This window comes from Loxodonta africana, chromosome X (genome assembly GCF_030014295.1).
Source record: "Loxodonta africana isolate mLoxAfr1 chromosome X, mLoxAfr1.hap2, whole genome shotgun sequence".
Taxonomy (NCBI): domain Eukaryota; kingdom Metazoa; phylum Chordata; class Mammalia; order Proboscidea; family Elephantidae; genus Loxodonta; species Loxodonta africana.
The window spans coordinates 122,539,477-122,563,062 of NC_087369.1; the positions used below are offsets into that span (position 1 = coordinate 122,539,477).

General features: G+C 43.7%; 1 protein-coding gene across 3 annotated transcripts; it reads right to left on the minus strand.

Annotated features, from left to right (window-relative positions):
* Positions 1 to 402: 402 nt before the first annotated feature.
* LOC111748590 (G protein-coupled receptor associated sorting protein 3-like) lies at positions 403 to 14,353 on the minus strand. Of its 3 annotated transcripts, XM_064278636.1 has the most exons (6): positions 14,210 to 14,353; positions 12,582 to 12,701; positions 5,269 to 5,339; positions 4,781 to 4,842; positions 4,378 to 4,456; positions 403 to 4,031 (listed from the first exon to the last, which is right to left on the minus strand). In XM_064278636.1, the coding sequence occupies exon 6, from the start codon at positions 3,727 to 3,729 to the stop codon at positions 1,948 to 1,950; it is 1,782 nt and encodes a 593-aa protein (XP_064134706.1). In that variant the 5' UTR covers positions 3,730 to 4,031; positions 4,378 to 4,456; positions 4,781 to 4,842; positions 5,269 to 5,339; positions 12,582 to 12,701; positions 14,210 to 14,353; the 3' UTR covers positions 403 to 1,947. The 3 variants fall into 3 exon arrangements, with proteins under 3 accessions (XP_064134706.1, XP_064134707.1, XP_064134708.1); XM_064278637.1 differs by having other exon boundaries at positions 403 to 4,456; XM_064278638.1 differs by lacking the exons at positions 4,781 to 4,842; positions 5,269 to 5,339; positions 12,582 to 12,701; positions 14,210 to 14,353 and having other exon boundaries at positions 4,378 to 4,769.
* Between the last annotated feature and the right edge of the window lie 9,233 nt (positions 14,354 to 23,586).

The window sequence follows — 23,586 nt, forward strand, 5'->3', positions numbered from 1 at the left end:
GAATGGTAGGAATACATTTTGAAAGTCGGTTAAGCAGTATATATCAGAATTTGTAAACACCTGTGAGAGAAGAAAAGCATTCCTGCCATCTAGGGGCTAGCTTAGCCCTCATAGCTAGGCCTTGGGCTGGTCTCTTGTGGAACACAAACAATTCCACAGAACACCATCATCAGACGAGGACACTCTGTGACTGTGATGGATCAAGACAAAAAAATAGGACCACTCTGTCATCATGTGTGAAAACAGAAAAACACTGTCCCATGCAATCCAGAGCAAGGGTCATGTCCTTAAATGAGGAAAAGGCAAGTTGCAGAATACCACTCTCCCATTTTTGCAAAAGAATAAATGTGTTCATATGTATATTAGAAAATATGCAAAGAAAAAATCGGGAAACTACGTACCAAAGTATTACACGATTCAAAAATATGCTGTATAAGTACATTTATTGACACGGAAAGATTTTCACAATATACTGCTAGGGAAAAAGCATGTTACAAACAGCACTGAGAGCATGATTTCATTTAACTGTGTAAAAGTTTTATAAAGCGTATAACCCGACACTTTTACAAACAGAAACTTTCTCTTTAGCTCAGACCATGGGTTGTACTTCCTGCCATAAGACTTACAGAACTCAGCCACAGGCCAAACTCCTGGGAATACTTTCTGGACCATACAGACTTCCAGAAATCACCATCTTGTGGGTTGAGACAGCTGCCATTCTAGGTCGACTGTCACAGACACTGCTGGGCCAAACCCATCTATACATCCCATGCTTTTCTTCTGACCTCCAGCCAGGTGGAGCCAAAAGCCTAACTGACATGGCCAGATTGGAGAAAGTTAAATGTTAAGAATTGCAAGCCCGGCAGGGACATCATCCACAGCAGAATTGAGCCATTAAAACCAAATAGTCCCTGAGCTTTGAAGACCACCATGCGAAAAGTGAAGGGGGACTGTAAGGCAGTGTGGTGAGAGTGGGTTTTAGTATCAGACAAACATGGCTACCAGACAAAACAGCTATGCCACTTGCCAGCTGTGGGGATGTAGGAAAAAATTAAACCCCTCGGATTCTCATTGGAGACTACCCAGATTAATGACTTACAATAAAACGAAATACTAGTAGCCTACCCAACAGGATCATCGTGAGAAAGAAAAAAAAAAAAAACCTGTAAATTGTGGTGCCGACAGTGTCTGACATAGAGTAGGCACTCGGGGAATGTTTCCCCTGTAAACCTCCTTCCTTTCTTTCTGTAAGAGATGACACTGACATAAACCAAATAGCCTGACAATATGAGAACTCCAAATGCGGTACCGAGATAAAAAATTAAATAAACTAACATGATATTTTGATTGAGACTCAGGTCCGTTTATGTGTTGTAGAATGAGTTGAGTCATGCAGGTGGAATAGGGAAAATAGTTATTCCTTTTACATTAAACAGTCTACACTGTAGCAATCCCTGCTTCCTTTAAGGATCAAGAGGGCACGTTTGGCTACGAGCATATATACGCTGTCGGTACTGGCGCTCATATTTCTGTGTGTATATGCCTTATTTCTGCAACTAGACTATAAACTCAAGGGTTTTTTTGTTTTGTTTTGCTTTTCGTTTTTTGCCACGTGAAGCCACAAATGGATCTATGTAGATACTAATGAACAAGCTGGCTTACTTCCAATGTTGGTTCACCATCTCCTTACGGAAAATGCTACACATCTCCCAAACTAGACAGGATGAAGATCAACAGGTATTTTCGGCTCAAGGGGTAATATTCATTTGATATCCAAATATGATCTAGCTCAAACCCAGAGGCTGTCACAAGTAACATCACGTTAAAGATGCAATTTATAACGTGCACATGGTGATAAGCACAGCATTATGCAAGGCTCTTTGGGAACATACAGCCTATTAAAGTTTGGAGATTGTTCCAAGTTTTCTCTTTTATTTCTGGCTCATTTTACAATTTTTCAATAATCGTTTTAACTTCACGGAACACAGCCTTGAGTTCATTATAACTCACGGGATTAACAACTACTATCAATCCCCTTCTGATATGCTCCTTTATATTAACAAATATGGCCACGGCAGTAACAAGATTGGCTTTTGCCTCTTTCTGGTGAAAGATGAGTTTTAATGCTGACAATACCTCAATATTCATCATGTCTCCTGCTGCAATGGGATTTTCAGACATATTCAAAAGTACTTTCAAAACCAGATTTCTGGTTTTATGATTTCCCAGGGATAGCATACGGGAAAGCTCTGGAAGGTAAGCGGCAACAATGAAGTGATGGTTACGGTCAGCACTCAGCTGCCCTAATTCCTTTAATCCAGATCGCTGACCAGGTGAGTTCAAGGGAAAAGACACGGTTTCCTTACACATATGCACAACATGTAATGTACTCCTGCGTTGTCTTTCCTCCACAGAAATGGGATTCAGAGTAATTTCAGTCTTTCTTGTCATGTCCGGGAATTGAAAATGGAGCAAGCTTTCAATAACAGTCAGCACACCCATCTCATTAATGAGCTCTTGGGCAAGGGGATGAACCTTGATGATACCCATTGCAATTTGAGCTATTTTATGAATGACAGGATCAGCATTTGACTTAAGTAAGCTAACAAGTTTTTCAAAATCCTCAGAATTCAGGCGGCATTCCATTTTGCAAGGGCAAGGAAACGGCCTAATCCCATTCAGCTCCCTGATCCTGATCTGCCCTCTGATCTTCTCTATGGCCTGAGTGCAAGTCTCAGAATCAAATGGGTACGCGTCTATAGACTGTAGGCATATGGAAGTGCCCTCACGAAGACCGGCTTCTGCCGCAGGCAGGGAACCCGTGTTTTTCTCAGCTGAGGACTGGGCAGTACATGAAAGAGGCCTTGTCCTCGACGGGACCTGGTATCCAGATGCCAACGATGCCGGAATTTCAGCAGGGGCATTGGGCCAGACAGTTACCTCAGACCAGTCCTTGGGCCTATTTCTTTCATCAATTTCACACGTTATCCGGGACTTAACTATCCTGTACACGGATCCAGGATTAGCGTCAAAACTAGTTTTATCTCCACCCCAGGAACACTTCCCAATAACGACTTCCCCCTCCTCCTCCTGCTCCTCCTCTTCGTAGTCCTCCCACTCCTCCTCTTCGTCCTCCTCCCCCTCCTCCTCTTCGTCCTCCTCCTCCTCCTGCGCCCCTGGCCTAGGCTTCCAGCTGGCCCCAGTAGCAGCCTCTATTCCCAACTCCTCAGTATTGATTGAGGCACCAATATCAGTTTCACCTTCGTCCTTAGCGTTCGTCTGATCACCACCAGCTTCTTCCCTGTTCCAGAACCAGGAACCGATACTGGCCTCTTCCCCAGCCCAGAACCAGGCATCAGTATCAGTCTCATCTTTGTGTGTGGCCCCAGATGCAGCACTCTCCTCAGCCACACAAGAAAAACCAGATACCACAGCGGCCTCATCCTCAGCCCTGGGACCAAAGTGTGTATTCATCTCCTCCCCTGACCTGGCCCAGGATCTAGGCATGGCCTTAGCCACGCTTTTGACCAGAGCCATAGGCTCTGACAGGGCTCTTGCCTTCGTCTCAGTAGCAAACTTAGCCTCAGACATTCCCTTCCTCTCTGCTACTGCATCTGTCTCAAACCCTGCCTTGGCCTTGACTATGCCAATAGCCTCCCTCTCTGCTTCAGCCTTTACGCCAGTCCCCTTCCTAGTTTTAGCATGGGTTCCACTCTTATTCTCAGGCATGCCTAAAGTCTCGTTATGTAGCCCTATTCAGTATCGGCCTTAGAACTCAAAGTGTCTCAGGTCAGTGTCTTAACACTCTTTCACTGGGTCAGCCTATAGCCTTGGAAGCAACAGTCAGAGTCAATTGTCGGCTCGACAGTCACAGAGTCCCCTTTGAAAACACACAGCCTCTGTTAATGACACAGACAGAGGGCAGAGGCACACTCAGGCTGGAGGAAGATGACGGCTCCTGGGTGCAGACCTGCTCAGAGGGATGGTCTTCTGCCACTCCGAGGCCACCACAGCTAGCACTGCAGACGGACCTGAGTTGGAAGAATGAAACGGGGCTCTGAGTCTCTTCCCACTGTACTGCTCTATGCACAAAGTCACATAGAGAGACATGAAAGGAAGAGCAGAGACTGACTGTGTGGTACAAGTCGATAAAATGCATCCTCATTTTATCCCTTCCACGCTCCCACTACTCCCAAACAATACCCTGCCCAGGCCCTACACACTCTTTCCTCTGCATCAAACAGGAGCACGGACCGTGGGAAAGCTTGCTGAGATGAGAGCAAGAGAGGCTAAGGAGCACCCAGCCCTTCTGACCCCATGCTGGTGTACACCACTCCCCTACAGGTCTACCCAGGCAGGCCTCCTTCTCACGCCAACCTGCACTGATCTGGTGCGATTCTCTCCTCCTTCCTTGCTTCCAAAGTAGACAAGCTCTACAGCAGATCCACTGGCAGATCTATGGGCAAAAACACACAAGGGTGGTCTCTCAATCCAGAGAACATCTGCCTTTCCAAATCCACAGCACTGGTTATGGAACACAGCTGACGTCCTTGGACCCTCTTGGCATCACTTCCTTCCCCATTTCCCACCACAGTATCTACCAATTACTCTATAGGCATGATCCTGGCTCACCCACCCCCATTTCCTGTACACAAATGGGCGAGGGCAGAGGTGTCTGGAATGCTGGAAGTCAATGGTCCAAGATATGATCTGGTCTTACCCAACTGCCAACAGCCAACCCCCATCCCCGGTCAACGGGGGTACTCATGTTCATACCCACCTTGGATCCAAGCTAATAGTTCGTCTTTCTTAACTTCCAAGAGAACAGCTCCCTACAGACATCTATAGGAAAGGGACAGAGCTATGGATTGACAGAAGGACAGGGCACAAAAAAGAAGAAATAGGGGGACTAGCAGATGGCCCAACACCCATGACAAGGGTTATAACTTTAGCTTTCATATATTCACGGCCATGATAAATGCCTACCACCTGTCTAGGTCTCCTCCAGTGATTCCCCAGCCATCTCCCCGCCAGACACACAGCCTGTCTGAATACCCCTCCCCCCATCTCTGAAGTCAGCCATTTCCCAGGAGAGGGCACACCTCTTTCATTGACAAAAGCATGAGGTGTAGGAGTGGGTAGTAGAACACGGGCAACTATATTTAGAAAGCATGCAGAGAAGATAGTGGGAACTATTATTTCAATAATAGCATTATGTGCCCCCTCACCTTCCCCATGTGCTTCATACTTAGATCCTACCTCACTTACCTATACGAGACTGCCCACACAGCGGGGTCCTCGGAAGATGTCCACCTCCCTACCAAAGGAGAGTCCTCCTCCTGGAGAATCAATACATAAAAAGCACTTGGCACATCATAAATTTTAGCCATTTTTATGTATTCTTATTGGCCAATTGTATTCTTACAGCCATGAAAAAATATGATACAGGCTAATTTTTATTCACCATCAGTGAAATTTGAGGTATTCTATAGGGTAGCTATGAGTTGGAATCGACTCGATGGCAATTTTTTTTTTTTTTTTTTTTTGGTGAGTGAGACAAGAAGTTTACAAAACTGAATGTAAGGTGGCATCTTATTTTTTGTACATAAAAATATAAATACATGCACACATGTATAAATATATACATATCTGCATAAGAAAGCTTTTGGAAGAATGTGATCCTGAAGAAAACATTACCAGGGCTTATTTGTGGGTGGTATGTGTGGTGCGGTGAATTATAGCCATGTGCCACATAATGTCAGTTCGGGCAATGTCCGACTGCATATAGGTCCAAGGTCCCATAAGATTATATAGCACCGGGAGGAGGAGCCTGTGGCCCTTCCTGGATTGGAAGGCTACCAGAGGCAGCGAGTGGATCTGCTGCTACGCTCATGTGAGTTGGCCAATGGGGTCCATGAAATGGGCAGATATGGGGGTGCTGCAGCAATACAGAGATGGGCTGAATCTAGACACATCCCTCTTGCACCCTCTGAGGCACAAAATGCCAATAAGGACTGCTCTGTCTGCCAGCATGAAAGACAGAGGTTGCAGATACCTATGGGGCAGATTTCCTGGGTGGAAGGCCCTGCACATAGCTGGCAAGTTGATTATATTGGACCAATGACACTGGTGGCACCAGGTGGCTACAAATGGGTCCTCACAGGAATAGATAGATACTTACTCTGGACCGGGTTTTGCATACCCTGTGACAGATGCAAATGCCAAAAACACCATTAAGGGATTGGAACAAAAGATATTGTTACAAGAAACACACTTTACAGCCCATAGGGTGTAGCAACGGGCCAAGAAACATCATAGTAAATGGACATACCATGTTGCACACCACTCTCAGAGTAATGGTTTGATAGAGAATTGGAATGGGCAACTCAAACATTTGTTATCTAAAACAGAGGGAGATAAAGGCATGAAGGGCTGGCTCACATGCTTTCATGAGTATGTGCTCACAGTTAACATGTGGAGGGCAAAGGGAGGATCACCATTGGACAGATTGCTACGCTTCTCTGGGGGATCTGGGGAAGAGGGATTGGGGGAGGATGCTGATGCCACCATACACTTTTTCCCCATGTCACCTAAAATTACTTATTTCCAGCTGGATGCTACAGCCCAGGACCAGGGATGCAGCTGCAGGCGCTGGAAGCAGGGGTGATCCCTAAGCAAGAGACTGTAACTATACCCCTGAACTTGTATGCCAGAATTCTCAAGGGCCTGATGGGATGGATTGTACCTTCCCCCATCTGGCAAAACTGGGGTTGACAGTGAATACTGCTGTATTGCCTAGTGGCTGAGATAGCCCACTAGTGTTATACCCAGGTCACCCCACCCAACACGAATGGGAGTGGATTGAGGGGGAAGCACTTGCTAGACTGGTGTTGCTACCAGCAATATGGACTAGCACAGCAGCTAAACCTGATGTTCTTTCCCAAGGTCAAAAAGTTTGGGTAAAAATAAGTGACAAATGGAAGGAGGAGAAATAATAACTGAAGGTAAAGGAAGGAATAAACGGGTAATGCAGTAGGGGAAATCTAACATTATACTGATACCTCAAGAGATACTCAGAGCAAGGGAATAATCTCTCAGGTAAATTTTATCAGAGGCCAGAAAGGGTTAATCTGAGATGACTTTTGGAGAACCTGACCAGAGCAAATGGATACCTAGGGCAGACCTGAATGGCTGGTACCTGAGTAACCTCACCCTGAGTACTCTGTGCCCTACTGAAGGACTGATTGTTAATGACTATTTGGGACTAGCAAAATGATTGGGAGGGTGTCATGGATTGAATTGATGTCCCCCCAAAATAACTGTCAACTTGGCTAGGTCATAATTCCCAGTATTGTATGATTGTGTACCATTTGGTCATCTGATGTGATTTTCCTATGTGTTGTAAATCCTATGACTCTGATGTTAATGGGATGGATTAGCAGCAGTTATACTGATGAGATCTACAAGACTAGATAGTGTCTTAAGTCAATCTCCTTTGAGATATAAAAGAGGGAAGTGAGCAGAGAGACTGGGGGACCTCATACCAAGAAAGCAGTGCCAGGAGCACAGCGTGTCCTTTGGACCTGAGGTTCCTGCGCGGAGAAGCTCCTAGGCCAAGGGAAGATTAAGGACACGGACCTTCCTCCAGAGCCAACAGAGAAAGCCTTCCCCTGGAGCTGACGCCCAGAGTTTGGACTTGTAGCCTACTACATTGTGAGAGAATAAATTTTCCTTTGTGAAAGCCATCCACTTGTGGTATTTCTGCTACAGGAGCACTAGATGATTAAGACAGAGGGGGAAGTTAATTCTTCAAGTATGAAGGGCCAGTGGCTGGAAGAGCCGGGGGTGGCCTGCGGTGCAGTGAATTACTTAATATGGCCCTTCTAGCCATAATCTTTGTGACTCCCACACAAGGATTCGGTGGGACTATGCAAATAAGGTGCTTATGGCCCCTCAAGGGGATTGGACTGCTTGCTGCTCATGCAAATGAGGTGCGTGGAGCACTTGTGGGGGTTTGTGGGGGTGGGACCATGCAAATAAGATATATGAAACTCTAACAAGGAGATTGGTCAGCTTTGCCATCCCCCTAGGCTTAGAAGGAGGCACGAGAGAGAGAGAGAGAGAGAGAGAGAGAGAGAGAGAGAGAGGAGGAGCTGGAACACAGAAAACAGCAAGATGGCTGTGCAGCAGTAGCAAGAGGGATAGCAGCACAAGACTGCAGGAACCAGGAGACTGGCGCCAGACAGCTGAGGTGGGGCTTCCCGACCCACGGAGCTGAGAGTTGTAACACTTGCCCGAGAAGGCCCTGAGCAGGGCCCAACACCAGAGGGCAAGATGAAGCTATCCCGATCAAGAACTGTATCCTGAGTTGTTCCTGTTACTTCTGAGTTGTTCCTGATTCTGAGTTGTTCCCTGTTACTTACCTAATACACCACTTAACTCTTAACTCTATGTATGGTTTGTGAGTTCTGTAAGATGTTGCAGTAACTTACAGAACCCAAAGACCAGAGGAAGAGTACTGAGAGGAGGAGGAGTAGATGATGTTAGACATGATGGGGTGGTAAAGTAGTTTAGAAAAGTTGGACATTTGGGATATCTTTAACCTCTGCCTCATAGGAGCCAGTTTGTGTTAATCCTTATAAAAGAAATTAGTATATTTTGGGGGAGTTATTTTATTTCCTTTTCTATGTTATCTATTCTTACATCTATTATAAACACCTATTGGTCTTGCAATTATACGGAATAAAAAAATGGCAGGGAATCCTATGTGTTCTCATCCCCACCCACAGGAAAGCAACTCAGCTTTACAATGAGGAACATCCCCAAGGTACAGGAAGGGAGACAAGATGTCAGGGGATCCCCTTTCACAGTATAACAAGGCCCATTTTCTCCACCTTCTAAACCACACTGATTATTATCGAGATTTTTAATTTATGCCTAGTAAACTGACAAAAAACAAACAAACAAACATGGTAGCTGTCTAAGGCTGGGTTCTCTAGAGAAGCAAAAGCAATAAAGTGTAGATAGATAGATAGATAGATAGACAGACAGACAGACAGACAGACAGACAGACAGATAGATAGATAGATACAGAGATAGATAGATAGATAGATACAGAGATAGATAGATAGATAGATAGATAGATAGATAGATACAGAGAGAGATAGATAGATAGAGAGAGAGAGATAGATAGATAGATACAGAGATAGATAGATACAGAGATAGATACAGAGATAGATAGATACAGAGATAGATAGATAGATACAGAGATAGATAGATACAGAGATAGAGATATAGACAGATAGATGATAGATAGATAGATAGATAGATAGATAGATAGATAGATAGATAGATAGATAGATAGATAGATAGATAGATAAAAAAAGATAGATTTATATCAAGAAAATGGCTCACAAAATTATAAAAACTGGAATGTCCCTAGTGGCATAGTGGTTAAGTGCTACAGCTGCTAACCTGAAGGGTTGGCAGTTCGAATCCACCAGGTGCTCCTTGAAAACTCTATGGGGCAGTTCTACTCTGTCCTATAGGGTCTTCATGTGTCGGAATCAACTCGACGGCACCGGGTTTGTTTTGGTTTGGTGTACCGTCCCAGATCCATGGGTCAGCATAGAGGCTTCTCCTGATTCACATAGCTGCAGGGGTTGGTGAACCCAAGATTGGCAGGTCAGACAGCAGGGCTATTGCTCACAGGTTGCACAGATGGGTGAATCCCAAGATCAGCAGGGAAGATGGCAGGTAAGCTGCTAGGTCAAGACCCAAGAAGTGGAGGTCAGATGAATGGGAGCCAGGTGCAGGATCCAGAGTAAGCAAAAGCCCATGAACCTTGCCAGGAAGTCCACTTATATATTCAATGCAGGCCATACCCCCAAGGAAATGCCTTTTCAACTGATAGGCTACTCACAGCAGATCCCATCATGGAGGTGATCATATTATATCAAATCTCATCCTGGAAGTGATCACATCATCATACGACTGACAAGCTACATCATAACTGCCAAACCACTGAGAATCATGGCCCAGCCAAGGTGACACATAACCTTAATGATCACAGTACCTTGGTTTCTGTTATTGTGCTTTGCCCTGATTAACAGTAAGGTCTTACAAAAGGAGGTAGCGTATACTGTGTAGCTGTATGGACTCAGGAGCCACACAGCCTTGTTCAAGTTTTGGTCTTGCAAATTGCTTTCTGTGCCTCAGTTCCACTATGATTAAAGTCGGTTGCAAAGTACCCCCTCACAGGCTGTTGTAAGGATTGAATGAGTAAGTATAGCTTTGGCATATACAACAGTGTTGGGCACAGAGGAAGTCAGCAATAAATACTAACCATTTTTAACATTATTTCTATTCTAAAATTGACCGTTAGTGTTTCTAGTGACCCTTTTATTATTTTGTGAATTTATCTTGATAGACATGGGTTGACTTTCATAATATGTTTGTTGGAAAAAAGCAGTTCAGAAAATTGTAAGTAATATCATCTCATTGTTGTCCTTAAGTATACAAGTGACATTCACATAGTAAAATTTCTGAAAACAATATCTATATTCAACTCTTAACGGTGCCTACCCATGAGAAGTAGACTTTTACAAGTTTCTAATTACTTTTTTCCTTTCTTGAATTTTCCATTTTTACCTATGTCAAACACGTCTTGGTTTTGGAAGTGAAAACAATGGTAAGAACAAATAAATATCTCAGCTTGCTATGGGTTGGAATCAACTCGATGGCAACGGGTTTGGTTTTTGGTTTTCTACCCATAAATAGAAGGAGCCCTGGTGCTGCAGTGGTTAAGTGCTTGGCTGCTAACTGAAAGGTTGGCGGTTTGAACCCGTCAGCCAATCTGTAGGAGAAAGATGATAGCCAATTAAAAAAGCACTGGGAAAAATATTTGTAACTTATATCTCCCACAAAGTGTTGACTCACTTCTATATCAAAGTTTAAAACAGAAAAGCATAAAAACTAATTACCCATTCAAAAACATGTAAGGAATATCAACAGCTTACAGAAAAAATGCGAATTCTCTGTGAACATATATAAAAAGGCTCAAACTTGCTTTTAGTAACAGAGATGCAATAAAAACTACACTAAGATAACTTTAGGAACCCCAGGTGGCACGATTGTTAAGTGCTCAGCTGTTAACCGAAAGGTTGGCAATTTGAACCCACCAGGTGGTTCCATGGAAGGAAGACCTGGCAATCTGCTCGCATAAAGATTACAGCCTAGAAAACCTTACGGGACAGTTGTATTCTGTCACATACGGTGGCTATGAGTCGGAATCGACTCAATAGCAATGGGTTTAAAGATACGTTGAAGTCCTAACCTCCCGTACCTGTGGGCGTGACCTTGTTGGGAAATAGGATCTTTAAAGATATTATTAGTTTACATGAGGTCATACAGGAGTGGGTGGGCCCTAATCCAATATGACTCGTGTCCTTATAAAAAGAGGAGAAGGGACACAGAGGGGCCTACAGGGAAGCGGCCATGTACAGTTGGAGGCAGACATTGCAGTGATGTACCTACAAACCAGAGAACACCAAGAATTGCTAGGAACCATTAGAAACTAGGAAGAGGCAAGGAAGGACCTTCCCCTAGAGCCTTCAGAGAGAGCATGTCCCTGCCGACAAGCTGAATTCAGACTTCTAGTCCCTAGAACCATGAGACAATAACACAAATGCTTTGTGCCTGGCTGCTAATCTACAGATTGGGGTTCAAACCTCCCCAGTGGCACTGCAGAAGAAAGGCCTGGGGATCTGCTTCCATAAAGATTACAGCCAAGAAAACCCTGTGGAGCAGTTCTACTCTGTAACACATGGGATCACCATAAGTAGGAATCAGTTCAACGGCAATGGGATGGTCCTCCTATGTTACCTGCCAGTTAATCCTTGGTGCATATTTCCCTGAGCCTTGAAAAGTGATTTACTACACACAGGGTTGCAAGCTAACACTACATATGAGGGACAGACAACTGGATGAGAGATAGGAGATCTACCTAGGCCCCAGTGCCACACCTAACCCAGTTAAGTCTAGGGAACCTTGGGTAAGGCACCTGGGCTCATCTGGCCTCACCTGTCCAAGGGGCGCAGAGTAGCCCTGCTCCTAACCAGCAACGCCTCAGGGACAGGGCGGTGGGATTCCCATCTGAAAAAGCGCTCCGAGCTCCTCAAAGGGAAAGTAATTCACCATGGAAGTCCAGGGAATGATTTTAACACCCAAGCCATCTACTGCATAGTAACAGTGATGATCACTGCCTTTTCATTTTTATAATTATCAACTTTTTGCTTTACTTACAGAAACATCCCCTGCTACATGGCAAAATCACTACAGAGGCATAGTTTCCACCCAGAGAGCTATGATTGCTGCCTAACATTAACCACCATGGGCTGCCATCATTCAACAGGTGCCTTTTTCTTCTTCCTAACTAGACTGGCTAGGAGTACAGTACCGGAGACGTGCTCAGTTCAACCCCTAGCTGTGTCACTTACAAACGGTGTGACTTTGAATACTTTACTTCACCTTGCAGTATCTCAATTGCCTCATCTTGAAAACTAGGATTATATAATACTCACCTATAGAAGAGAAAAAGATTTAAAAAATAAATGGTCAGACTGCGGCGGGGAAAACGGTGGACCAGAAGGCGGGAGAGGAGAAGCCGGAGAATCCGCAACGAGCTGGAGCCACAGGAGGACCTGAAGAAGAAACAGAAAAACCTGTGAAAACTAAGACTGTTTCTTCCAGTAATGGAGGGGAAAGCGCCAGTCACAGAGAGTATTGGGAGGAAAAGTGTTACTGGACCATTGCCTGAAAGTAAATTTAGATAAAATTAAATACAGCTGGTTTTGTCATGGGCATTTGTTTTGTTTCAAGCCATAAAGCAGTTTTGCATTGCTATCAGTAGATACAGATGCTTAGCTCTTTAAAAGTAACCATTTTTTGAAATTTTAGGTAAACGAATATTTGATATAGCTCACTTCACCTTAATGGGTCTTGTCTGCCTTCACTAGTCTTCAAAGAACAACCATTTGCTACCAAAGTAAATCAGTATTTTGAAAATAAAAATAAATGGTCAGGAATAATATTATTCTCAGAATTCTACTACAGAGAACATTGGGACACAATGAAATGGGGGTTTATCCCTGCTTGCCAGTACATTTCCATCTATGCTCTCTGCTAGCTCTGCTATTATGCTAACGTCAGAAGCATGGCGTTCACAGAAAGACGGAGGCAAAGGCGGAAGGAGGAACCAACATTTGCTGAGGCCCACAGATGCCACAGGCTGTAGGGTTTTATTTTCAGACTTGTTCTCTCCAAATCCTCAAAGCAATGCTCTGGGGCAGGCATCATTACTTCCCTTGCAGATGGGGAAATGGGCTCAGAGAGCAAAGTGCGTTCTCATTTCTAGGGAGTTGTCAAAAGGACACAGAGGGCAACTTGAAGGAGCTTCCACTGGCCACTTTGGGGACAAAACGAACATGAAAACAATGATAGCAATACATGGTAAACCTTTGAGTAAAATAGGAATCTATGAGTTTTACTGATATAAATTAATACACACATGAAAAGAGAGGTATACGGATAGATGAGGGAGAAAGGGAAGCTGTAATCTACATTCGAAGGATAATTAGTAAATCTAGACAGAATTAGGAAAGCAACACTTGACAACTGTCATAGTTATAAGTGGTTCATGGGAGAATCATAAATGGGGGCTCAGTCTGCACCAAATCCCACAGCAGTCATGGAGCCCTCTGGTACCCACAGAGGCCACGTAAACCCAGGGAAACAACAAGCCTCACTTGGTTCCTAATATCCCCTAGGAACTCAATGGGACCGACATGATGCACATTAACTGCCTCAAGTATTCCTCACCATAAACACTCCCCGCAGCTGCGGCGACACACACACACACACACACACGCTCTCTCTCCAGCTGCAGAGATGCACACACATACATGCACACATGATCTCTTCCCCTCTCTGTCCCTTTCCTCCCAAGACCATCTCTCACCGCCCCTACCTGTGTATGGAAACACCTCCAGGACACCCCTGGAGAAGGACACCAGGCTCCCTCAGGCCGGCAGGGACCACAACAGCCCGTCTCTCTCTCTGACGACACAGCAGGACACCGAGTCCCAAAGCAGGAAATCACCCCTTGGCTCTGGGGCCCCTTGTCTCCCCACACCCACGGTGGAGCACCCACCTCCTCTGCTGAGTCCCAGACACCTGATGGCGGGAACCTGCTCCTCTTACCGGGTCTTATCCTCTATTGAAAAGTCGTCACGGTCGCCATCTTTACGTCGGTTTCTATGGCAACCGCGAAGCACCGGAAACGCCTCCGCTCAGTTGTCCCCCCCCCGTTCATCTGTCACTGAAAGCAGAACACCTGGGCCTTTCAGACCGCCACCTGACACAGCGTTCTAATTAGAGCACTAGACAGGGACCCTATGGGGCAGTTCTACTCTGTCTGGTAGGGTCGCTATGAGTCGGAATCAACTCCATAGCAACAGGTTTTAACAGGTACAGACAGGGACCCAGGCGATCGGTGAAGTCTGCCCGGTGTGGTGGAAGAAAGCATGCTCCTGTTGTCAGAAATTTTGTTTGCTTCATAAAGAGACCTGATGTTAACTGTCCAACAGGGGCCCCGAAGGGATAACTAAAGACACACTGACTCTATGGAAATGGGGTGAAAATCTTCCCCTATCCCATCTGCATTAGACAACTCTACCACACAGAAGTGGCACTGACTTATACACAATGGGAATTTATTTTCCTTCCTGTTGTTATATTTTCAGAAGTTCTTTAGGGCAGAGTTATAATGTTTAGGACTATGTAGGTTAGGCAAAAGTCATCTCCAAAGCAGAAGCTAGGAAGTGAGGTGAGGAGGAAACTAACCTTGGGACTGTTCTGTAAGTTAGGTGTCAGTATTCCCTGTTTTAATTCATTTTTCACCCCAGGCATACTTTACTAAGACTCATGGAGGTCAAATACATTTTCCAAGGACGCATACCAGGAAAAAGGCAGCCTGGTGATTCTAACTGAGGTTTGTCAGACTCCAGGATTGGGTTCTACCCTGAATCTGTGCACATAGGTAATAATCGGGTTATAACTTTACTCGACCGCACTGGTTTGAGTTTAACTTTACCTTCCTCTAGAAAAGGATTTCTCAACTTTGGCACTATTGACATTTTGGGCCAGATAACTCTTTGTTGTACGGGGCTGTCCTGTGCATTGTAGCATATTTAGGAGAATTCCTAACCTCTCTCCACTATATACCAGTAGCATTCCTCGTTCTGACAACCAAAAATGTCTCCAGACGTTGCCACTCATCCCCTTGAGGTGGGGTGCAAAATCTCCCCCATTTGAGAACCGCTGCCCTAGATACACATTTCCAGTGGGTGGTTGAATATATGTGTCTGGAACCCAGGAGAAAGGTCTGAGATGAAGACATGGTGTATGGGCTTGTGGGTGCTGGCACATAATAGATACCCCATTAAATATTTATTAAATAAATACATAGGGTATATAGAAGAGAGAATCACCAGTCTATTTTCATCCTTATGTATTTCTCTAACTCTAGGGAGGATCATTCTGTAAAAACCGTGTCAAATACTGCATTTTCAACCCAACAACCAAGGCACAGAGACATTGAGTGAGTTGCTCAGGGTCACACAGATGACATGTGGGAGTGAAGGATGAGGTGGTTTGATTCTTCCTGATCCTCAAGGACAGGAATGAGGAGTTTCGAATTCACTCTCCTTTACACCTTTGCTACATCACAGAGGGAGTTTTCTGGCCTGGTTTTGTGCCTGTCTTATCTCTGGAAGGGTGACCACTCCCATTAGGTCTTCCCCACACTCTCTGCACCTGAACCATCATCCCTGAAGTGGGAATGAAGGTTCCCTTTATATACCACCACTTCTCCTGGTCGTGGGGCTCTGGGCACAGACACACTGATACACAGACGGGCAGATGGAGAGAGTAGGGCATGAGTGCTTGGCTGGGAGGCCAGCGATATGGTGACCACTGTCCAGCCACGCCCACTTCCAGCCTGGCTCAGGTGCACTACATCCCAGCATCCAGCTTTCATCTTCGGACAGCAACGAGCTTCCTCTGCTCAGGTTCTAACCCATCACCTCCACAGGTATGTGGTGGGGAGGAATGCTCTGGAAATCACCCACACCACCCATCCTTCCAGGTCTCTGCATAGGGAGACTCCAATTCAACGCCCAGAATGGAAGGAAAGTTGTGCTCTGAGTTTTCTCGTCTGTCTCTCAGAACAGCTCTGTGGGGAAGGTATGGTGAGTTCGGTTTCACAGAAGAACGAGCTCAGGGTAACAGGTCTTGAGTCACCTCTCCAGATAAGTGGCAGGATTGCAATGAGGTTCCCTCCCGTGCCCTCCCTAGAAGACACCGAGTGGCCTCCACTTTAGAGCACAGACTTCCAGGGCTTGAGAATTGGCCCTTTTACCTCCCCTGCTATTGTGGCCCCATGATACCCACTCAACCACTTGGTGAACAAGATGATAGTGGAGATGAACTCCTGCCCTTTGTGCCAAGAGACCTGGGGGCAGGGCCACATTAATTGTCCCATCCCTGAAGAGGTGAGTGGGCCTCAGGCAGAGTACAGGTGTTGCCCTGGGGCAGGTGATCTAGAGGGAAGGACATTAATAGGCACAGACCTACTTTTATGCAAGGTACACTTTATATCTCATCTCCTTGAATCCTAACAGCTATCAAGTTACCCATTATTTGACCCTTTATCCTTATTAGGGTCGTAACTTTAGGGGAGTTTAAGTAAATCAGGAAACAACTTTATCGTCTTCCGATCAGGGCCTAACTGACATTATTCTAAAAAGTTTTCACATTTTGTCTCCAAGCCTCCAGGGTTTCTGGGGTGTTGTTTAACTTCATCTTTTTTTAAATGATGACCTGTACAGTTTTCAATATTATTATTCAATATTATTTTTTAATTATTTAATAGTAATATTATTCAATACAATATTGTAGAAACTTTAAAATCAGGGAGAACACATTTGTTAACTACCAGTACATCTCAGATACCATGTTGGTATTCATGGTTTGTGAAGCACACTTACTAACAGAGATTGGCAAGTAATTTCAACAGAATTCACAGTAAAATATACATGAACAGACCAGAAGAACTAATTAGATGCAAATATAAATCCTGAGAATTAATATTAACTAAAAAAAAAAATTTTTTTTAATTAACATTTAGTGACAAAGACAAGTTGCAAAAGAAGATGAGTAATATGTTTCCTCTCTAGGTGTGGCTGTGTAGGTGTACGTGTTTGTGTCTACCTCACCGACAGGGACAATCCTGAGAACATGCACCATTCTATTGACAACACACCTCTTGGGGGCAGGGCATGTTGAGTCCAGCCAGTGAGAGATACAGGGTAATTTCAGTTTATAATTATACTTTCATATGTTGTTTGAAATCTTGCACTCAGGAAATAAGGTATTTTACAAATTTGGAAGACAAAATACTCATGAACAAATTGATAACCAAATAATGTGCATAGAGGTTCATTGTATTGAGTTTTATGGGGAAACGAAGTAGATAAAAATAATTGTTTTGACTGCTCGTGTGTGTGAGTGTGTGTGTGTGTGTGTGTGTAGGTCTCCTCTAGCTCTCTCACCCCAAATACGCACAGGTGCAGCTTTACATTCTGCTCAGACTGTTCACTTCCGGTCTCACGTTCGAATATCCCAGAAAATGATGGATACAAAGAGGTATTTACCAGTGGTTGGAAAATTCCAGAAAACTCTGCTACCATTAAGCTTTCATTTCAGTTCAGTTCACTTCCTGTCTCAGGTTTGAATATCCCAGAAAATGATGAATGCAAAGAAATTGCTGTCAGTGCCTGAAATTTTCCAGATGACCCTGGTTGATACCATTAAGCCAAGATCCCAACCTGCATCCCTCTGCCCTTCCTAAGGCCCCTAGTCTCTCTCTTTACTGCTCTCCTGGCTCTGGCCACCAGGTGGCACTCATATCAGTTTCTTTTTTAATGAAAAGAGCATTTTGTGCAGTGAAACAAACGTCGTGAAATGGCATGTTTACTATACCGGTTCTGTTTGAAAAATTCGTATCTGTATTAAAGCTGCTCCATTTTTTTTGTTGATCCGAAATCTCCATCTCATTTACTGATTTATCTCTTCCCTCGTGAGAGTCGGCTAACACATCCACACCGCAGGGAGGGCCTCTGCAAGAGCAGGGATTCATCCTCCATTATCCTACCCTTGCAAAAGCTTCCCAGACACTCTCCCACCCCGTCTCTGTCAGCGCTTCTCCAGGCCACACTGGACACAGCTGCCCAAACCCCGCACCCGCGCCTCCATCGTCTCAGTCACCTCCTTCTGCCTACCCAGCTTTGTGCTGTGCTGTGCTGCCCTGTGGCTCACCAAGGTGCACTAGCTACCGCTACGTGGTGTTTCAGCCTCTGGATGCCCAGACTATGTGTTTCTATAGTCTTATTTTATGCCTGTACCTTTGTCAGACGGAATTAGAATCGTTCTTACGTAGGTTCATAACCTGGTTTTTAAGAGAGGGCATTGAGTTTTTTGCCCCTTTTGTCAACCCCTCTATAGGGTCACTATGAGTCAGAATTGACTGGACGGCAACAAGTTTGATTTTTTTTTTTTTTCTGTAGAGAAGTTTGATAATGGCGGTACTTTGTCGCCCCCTCGTGACAGAAGTCTGAACTGCAACGTGTACTTAGGAAGGTGGGAGGGAGGGGCTGTGTCCCAAACCCATGAGAGGGAGCTAGCTTTCTGGAGGGCTGGGTGGCAAAAGAGGCATACCATGGTTCAGGAAAACTGATGGCCTTCAGACAGAAAGTACGTTCTCTTTCTATGATGAAGAGAACGCTCTATGCGAGTGGAAGAAAAAGATCATTTTTATTTTCCTGCTTTGAAAATAAAAATAGCTAGATACCTATATATGCAAAAATGAATTTACGCCAGTCGTCGCCTTTGTAATTTGCTTTTGCGTTTGCTGTCTTTGTATGTAAATACATTTCTATGGTAAAATTTTAATTAATTTATAACAAAATTACAGGCATTTTTTTTATATCGACCTTGTGTTACACTGTACAGATGCCCCAAAATTTGTTTCATCAGTACTCTCGTGATGAAAATTCCCTTTCTTTACCGTTTTTTCTATTACAAACAATAGTAAGCTTAACGCTTTTGCTTGTATATTCGCAAATGTTTTTCTAAGCATTTCTTTGTAAGTTCCTGAAAGTGTCCTTTCCAAACTATGGAGTCTATAACATTTTATCTCAGTACACTACATTCCAAATGCTATAGCTAATTCCCATTCTTCACGACGCCGTATGAAAGTGCCTTTTCTCCACTCACGGGAAAGAATGTGAAGTGTTCCTAATCTGACAGGCAACAAATCCTCTCTCATCATCGTTTTCATGACAATGTGTCTTTAATGCCTGACCACAATGCCATCCCATGGATGTGGCCTCATCAATTTTTCAACTCCAGGTTGTTTGGGATTCACAGTGTTTCACATACTCCCTATTGTACACAGTGTGTGAATGGCATCCTTTCCGTCTCTGTAGACTGCTATCGGGTGCGGTTCTGGGCGCACTTCACAGGGCCGTCTGTCAGCACCTGTGAGCTGCATGTGTCCTCTTGGCTGCAGCCAACCGTCTCGGGAGAATTCTCGCGTTGTGATAACAGAATGTGAGTGTATGAGTGTGTGTGTGTGTAACCATGTGTGTGTGTCAGTGAGTGAGCGTGTGTGAGTGAGCCACTTCCCCTCACAGGCCTCAGCTGTCACACAGAGCAACACTCCATATAACTGGTCAGGGGTGAGGGCTTTGGGGTCAGATAAACCAGGGCTTGGACCTTGGCTGCACTGGGTGCTCACTGGGTGATGTTAGCAAGCTTTCTTTTTGGTCTGAATCGCATTTCTTCCTTTCTAAAATGAGGATGAGAATGAGACCTACCCCATGTCTGTGGTTAAGATTAAAGGAGATAATACTTGGAAACCAGTATGGTACCCGAGTGATACTTTGTAAGTTATGAGTAGGCAGTCACTTCTTTTTACCAACAGTGTTGTTATTAGACTTCCCAACCATCAACAAGGAGCATAACCTGGGTGAATTTACTATGCTGTATGTGTAGTGGGTGATGGTGTTTCCCATCAGATATATCCTTCAAAAAATGGGGCTTGAGCAACTGTAAAGTGTTCTCAAAAAGCAAAGTTGCTTTCCTCATACCATGTGATTTCATGTTACAAATGAAAATAAAAAGATACATATGTGTGTGTACATATATATATAAGACAGTCATATAAAATGCATATATAATGTATATACAGGACAATTGTATATCAATCCAAACTCACTGCTGTCGAGTCGATTCTGACATATAGCAACCCTATAAGACAGAGCAAAACTGCCCCATAGGATATTCAAGGCTGTAAATCTTTTTTTTTTTTTTAATTTTTATTGTGCTTTAAGTGAAAGTTTACAAATCCAGTTGGACTCTCATACAAAAATGTATAAACACCTTGCTATATATTCCTGATTGCTCTCTCCCTAATGAGACAGCACACTCCTTCCCTCCACTCTCTCATTTCGTGTCCATTCGGCCAGATTCTGATCCCCTCTACCCTTTCATCTCTCCTTCAAACAGGAGATGCCAACATATCTCATGTGTCTATGTGATCCAAGAAGCTCATTCTTCACCAGCATCATTGTCTATCCCACAAAAAAAAAAACAAAACAAAACCCAGTGCAGTCTATCCCATAGTCCAGTCCAATCTCTGTCTGAAGAGTTGCCTTTGGGAATGGTTCCTGTTTTGAGCTAACAGAAGGTCTGGGGACCATGACCTCCAGGGTCATTCTAGTCCCAGTCAGACCATTAAGTCTGGTCTTTTTACGAGAATTTGAGGTCTGCATCCCACTGCTCTCCTGCTCCCTCAGGGATTCTATGTTGTGTTCCCTGTCAGGACAGTCATTGGTTGTAGCCAGGCACCATCTAGTTCTTCTGGTTTCAGGCTGATGTAGTCTCTGGTTTATTTGACCCTTTCTGCCTCTTGGTTTCATAATTACCTTGAATCTTTGGTGTTCTTCATTCTCCTTTGATCGAGAGGTGGGTTGAGACCAATTGATGCATCTTAGATGGCCACTTGCTACCGTTTAAGACCCCAGACACCACTCTCCAAAGTGGGATGCAGAATGTTTTCTTAATAGATTTTATTATGCCAATTGTCTTAGATGTCCCGTGAAACCATGGTCCCCAAACCCCCACCCCTGCTACCCTGGCCTTTGAAGCGTTCATTATTCAGGAGATTTCTTTGCTTTTGGTTTAGTCCAGTTGTGCTGACCTCTCCTGTATTGTGTGTTGTCTTTCCCTTCACCTTAAATAGTTCTTATCTACTATCTAGCAAAAACCCCTCTCTCTCCTTCCCTCCCTACCCACTCTCATAACCATCAAAGAATATTCTCTGTTTTAACTATTTCTCGAGTTCTTATAATAGTGGTCTTATACAATATTTGTCCTTTTGCAGCTGACTGATTTTGCTCAGCATAATGCCTTCCAGATTCCTCCGTGTTATGAAATGTTTCACAGATTCATCATTGTTCTTTATCAATGTGCAATATTCCATTGTGTGAATATACCATAATTTATTTATCCATTCATCCGTTGAAAGGCACCTTGGTTGCTTCCATCTTTTTGCTAGTGTAAACAGTGCTGCAATGAACACAAAGGTGCATATATCTGTTTGTGTAAAGGCTCTTATTTCTCTAGGATATATTCCAAGGAGTGGGACTGCTGAATCATAAGGTAGCTCTATTTCTCGTTTTTTTAAGGAAGCACCAAATCAATTTCCAGAAAGTGGCTGTACCATTTTACATTCCCACCAGCAGTGTATAAGTGTTCCAGTCTCTCCGCAACCTCTCCAACATTTATTATTTTGTGTTTTGTGGATTAATGCCAGCCTTGTTGGAGTGAGATGGAATCTCATTATACTTTTGATTTGTATTTCTCTAATGGCTAATGATCGTGAGCATTTCCTAATGTATCTGTTAGCTACCTGAATGTCTTCTTTAGTGAAGTGTCTGTTCATATTCTCTGCCCATTTTTTAATTGGGTTATGTGTCTTCTTGTAGTTGAGTTTTTGCGGTATCATGTAGATTTTAGAGGACACTGAATGGAAATGTCATAGCTAAAAACTTTTTCCCTCTCTGTATGTAATCTATTTTCTCTTTTGGTGAAGTCTTTGGATGAGCATAGGTGTTTGATTTTTAGGAGCTCCCAGTTATCTAGTATTTCTTCTACATTCTTTATAATGTTTCGTGTACTGTTTATGCCATGTATTAGGGCTCCTAACATTGTCCCTATTTTTTCTTCCATGATCTTTATCGTTTCAGATTTTGTATTTAGACCTTTGATCCATTTTGAATTAGTTTTTGTGCATGGTGTGAGGTATGGGTCTTGTTTCATTATTTTGCAGTTGGATATCCAGTTATGCCAGCACCATTTGTTAAGGAGACTGTCTTTTTCCCATTTAACTGACATCGAGACTTTCTCAAATATTAACTGATCATATGTGGATGGATTTATATCTGAATTCTCAGTTCTGTTCCATTGGACTATGTAGCTGTTGTTGTACCAGTACCAGGCTGTTTTGACTACTGTGGCAGTATAATAGGTTCTAAAGTCAGATAAAGTAAGGCCTCCCACTTTGTTTTTCTTTTTCAGTAATGCCTTATTTATCCAGGGCCTCTTTCCCTTCCATATGAAGCTGGTGATTTGTTTCTCCATCTCATTAAAAAATGTCGTTGGAATTTGGATCGGAACTGCATTGTGTCTACAGATCGCTTTCGGTAGAATAGATATTTTTACAATGTTAAGTCTTCCTATCCGTGAGCAAGGTGTATTTTTCCACTTATGTGGTCTCTCTCGGTTTCTTGCAGTGGTGTCTTGTAGTTTCTATGTATAGGTCTTTTACGTCTCTGGTAAGATTTATTCCTAAGTATTTTATCTTCTTGGGGCTACTGTAAATGGTATTGAATTGGTGATTTCCTCTTCCATGTTCTTTTTGTGAGTGTAGAGAAATCCAACTGATTTTTTATGTCTGTCTTGTGCCCTGATACTCTGGTGAACTCTTCTATTAGTGTCAGTAGTTTCTTGAGGATTCTTTAGGGTTTTCTGTGTATAAGATCATGTCATCTGCAGACAGAGATACTTTTAATTCTTCCTTACCAATCTGGATGCCCTGTATTTCTTTATCTAGACTAATAGCTCTGGCTAGGACCTCCAGCAATGTTGAATAAGAGTGGTGATAAAGGGCTTCCTTGTCTGGTTCCTGCCCTCAAGGGGAATGCTCTCAGACTCTCTCCATTTAGAATGATGTTGGCTGTTGGCTTTGTATAAATGCCCTTTATTATGTTGAGGAATTTTCCTTCTATTCCTATTTGGCTGAGAGTTTTTACAATGAATGGGTGTTGAAGTTTGTCAAATGCCTTTTCTGCATCGATTGATAAAATCATGCAGTTCTTGTTTTTGTTTTATTTACATTCATGATGG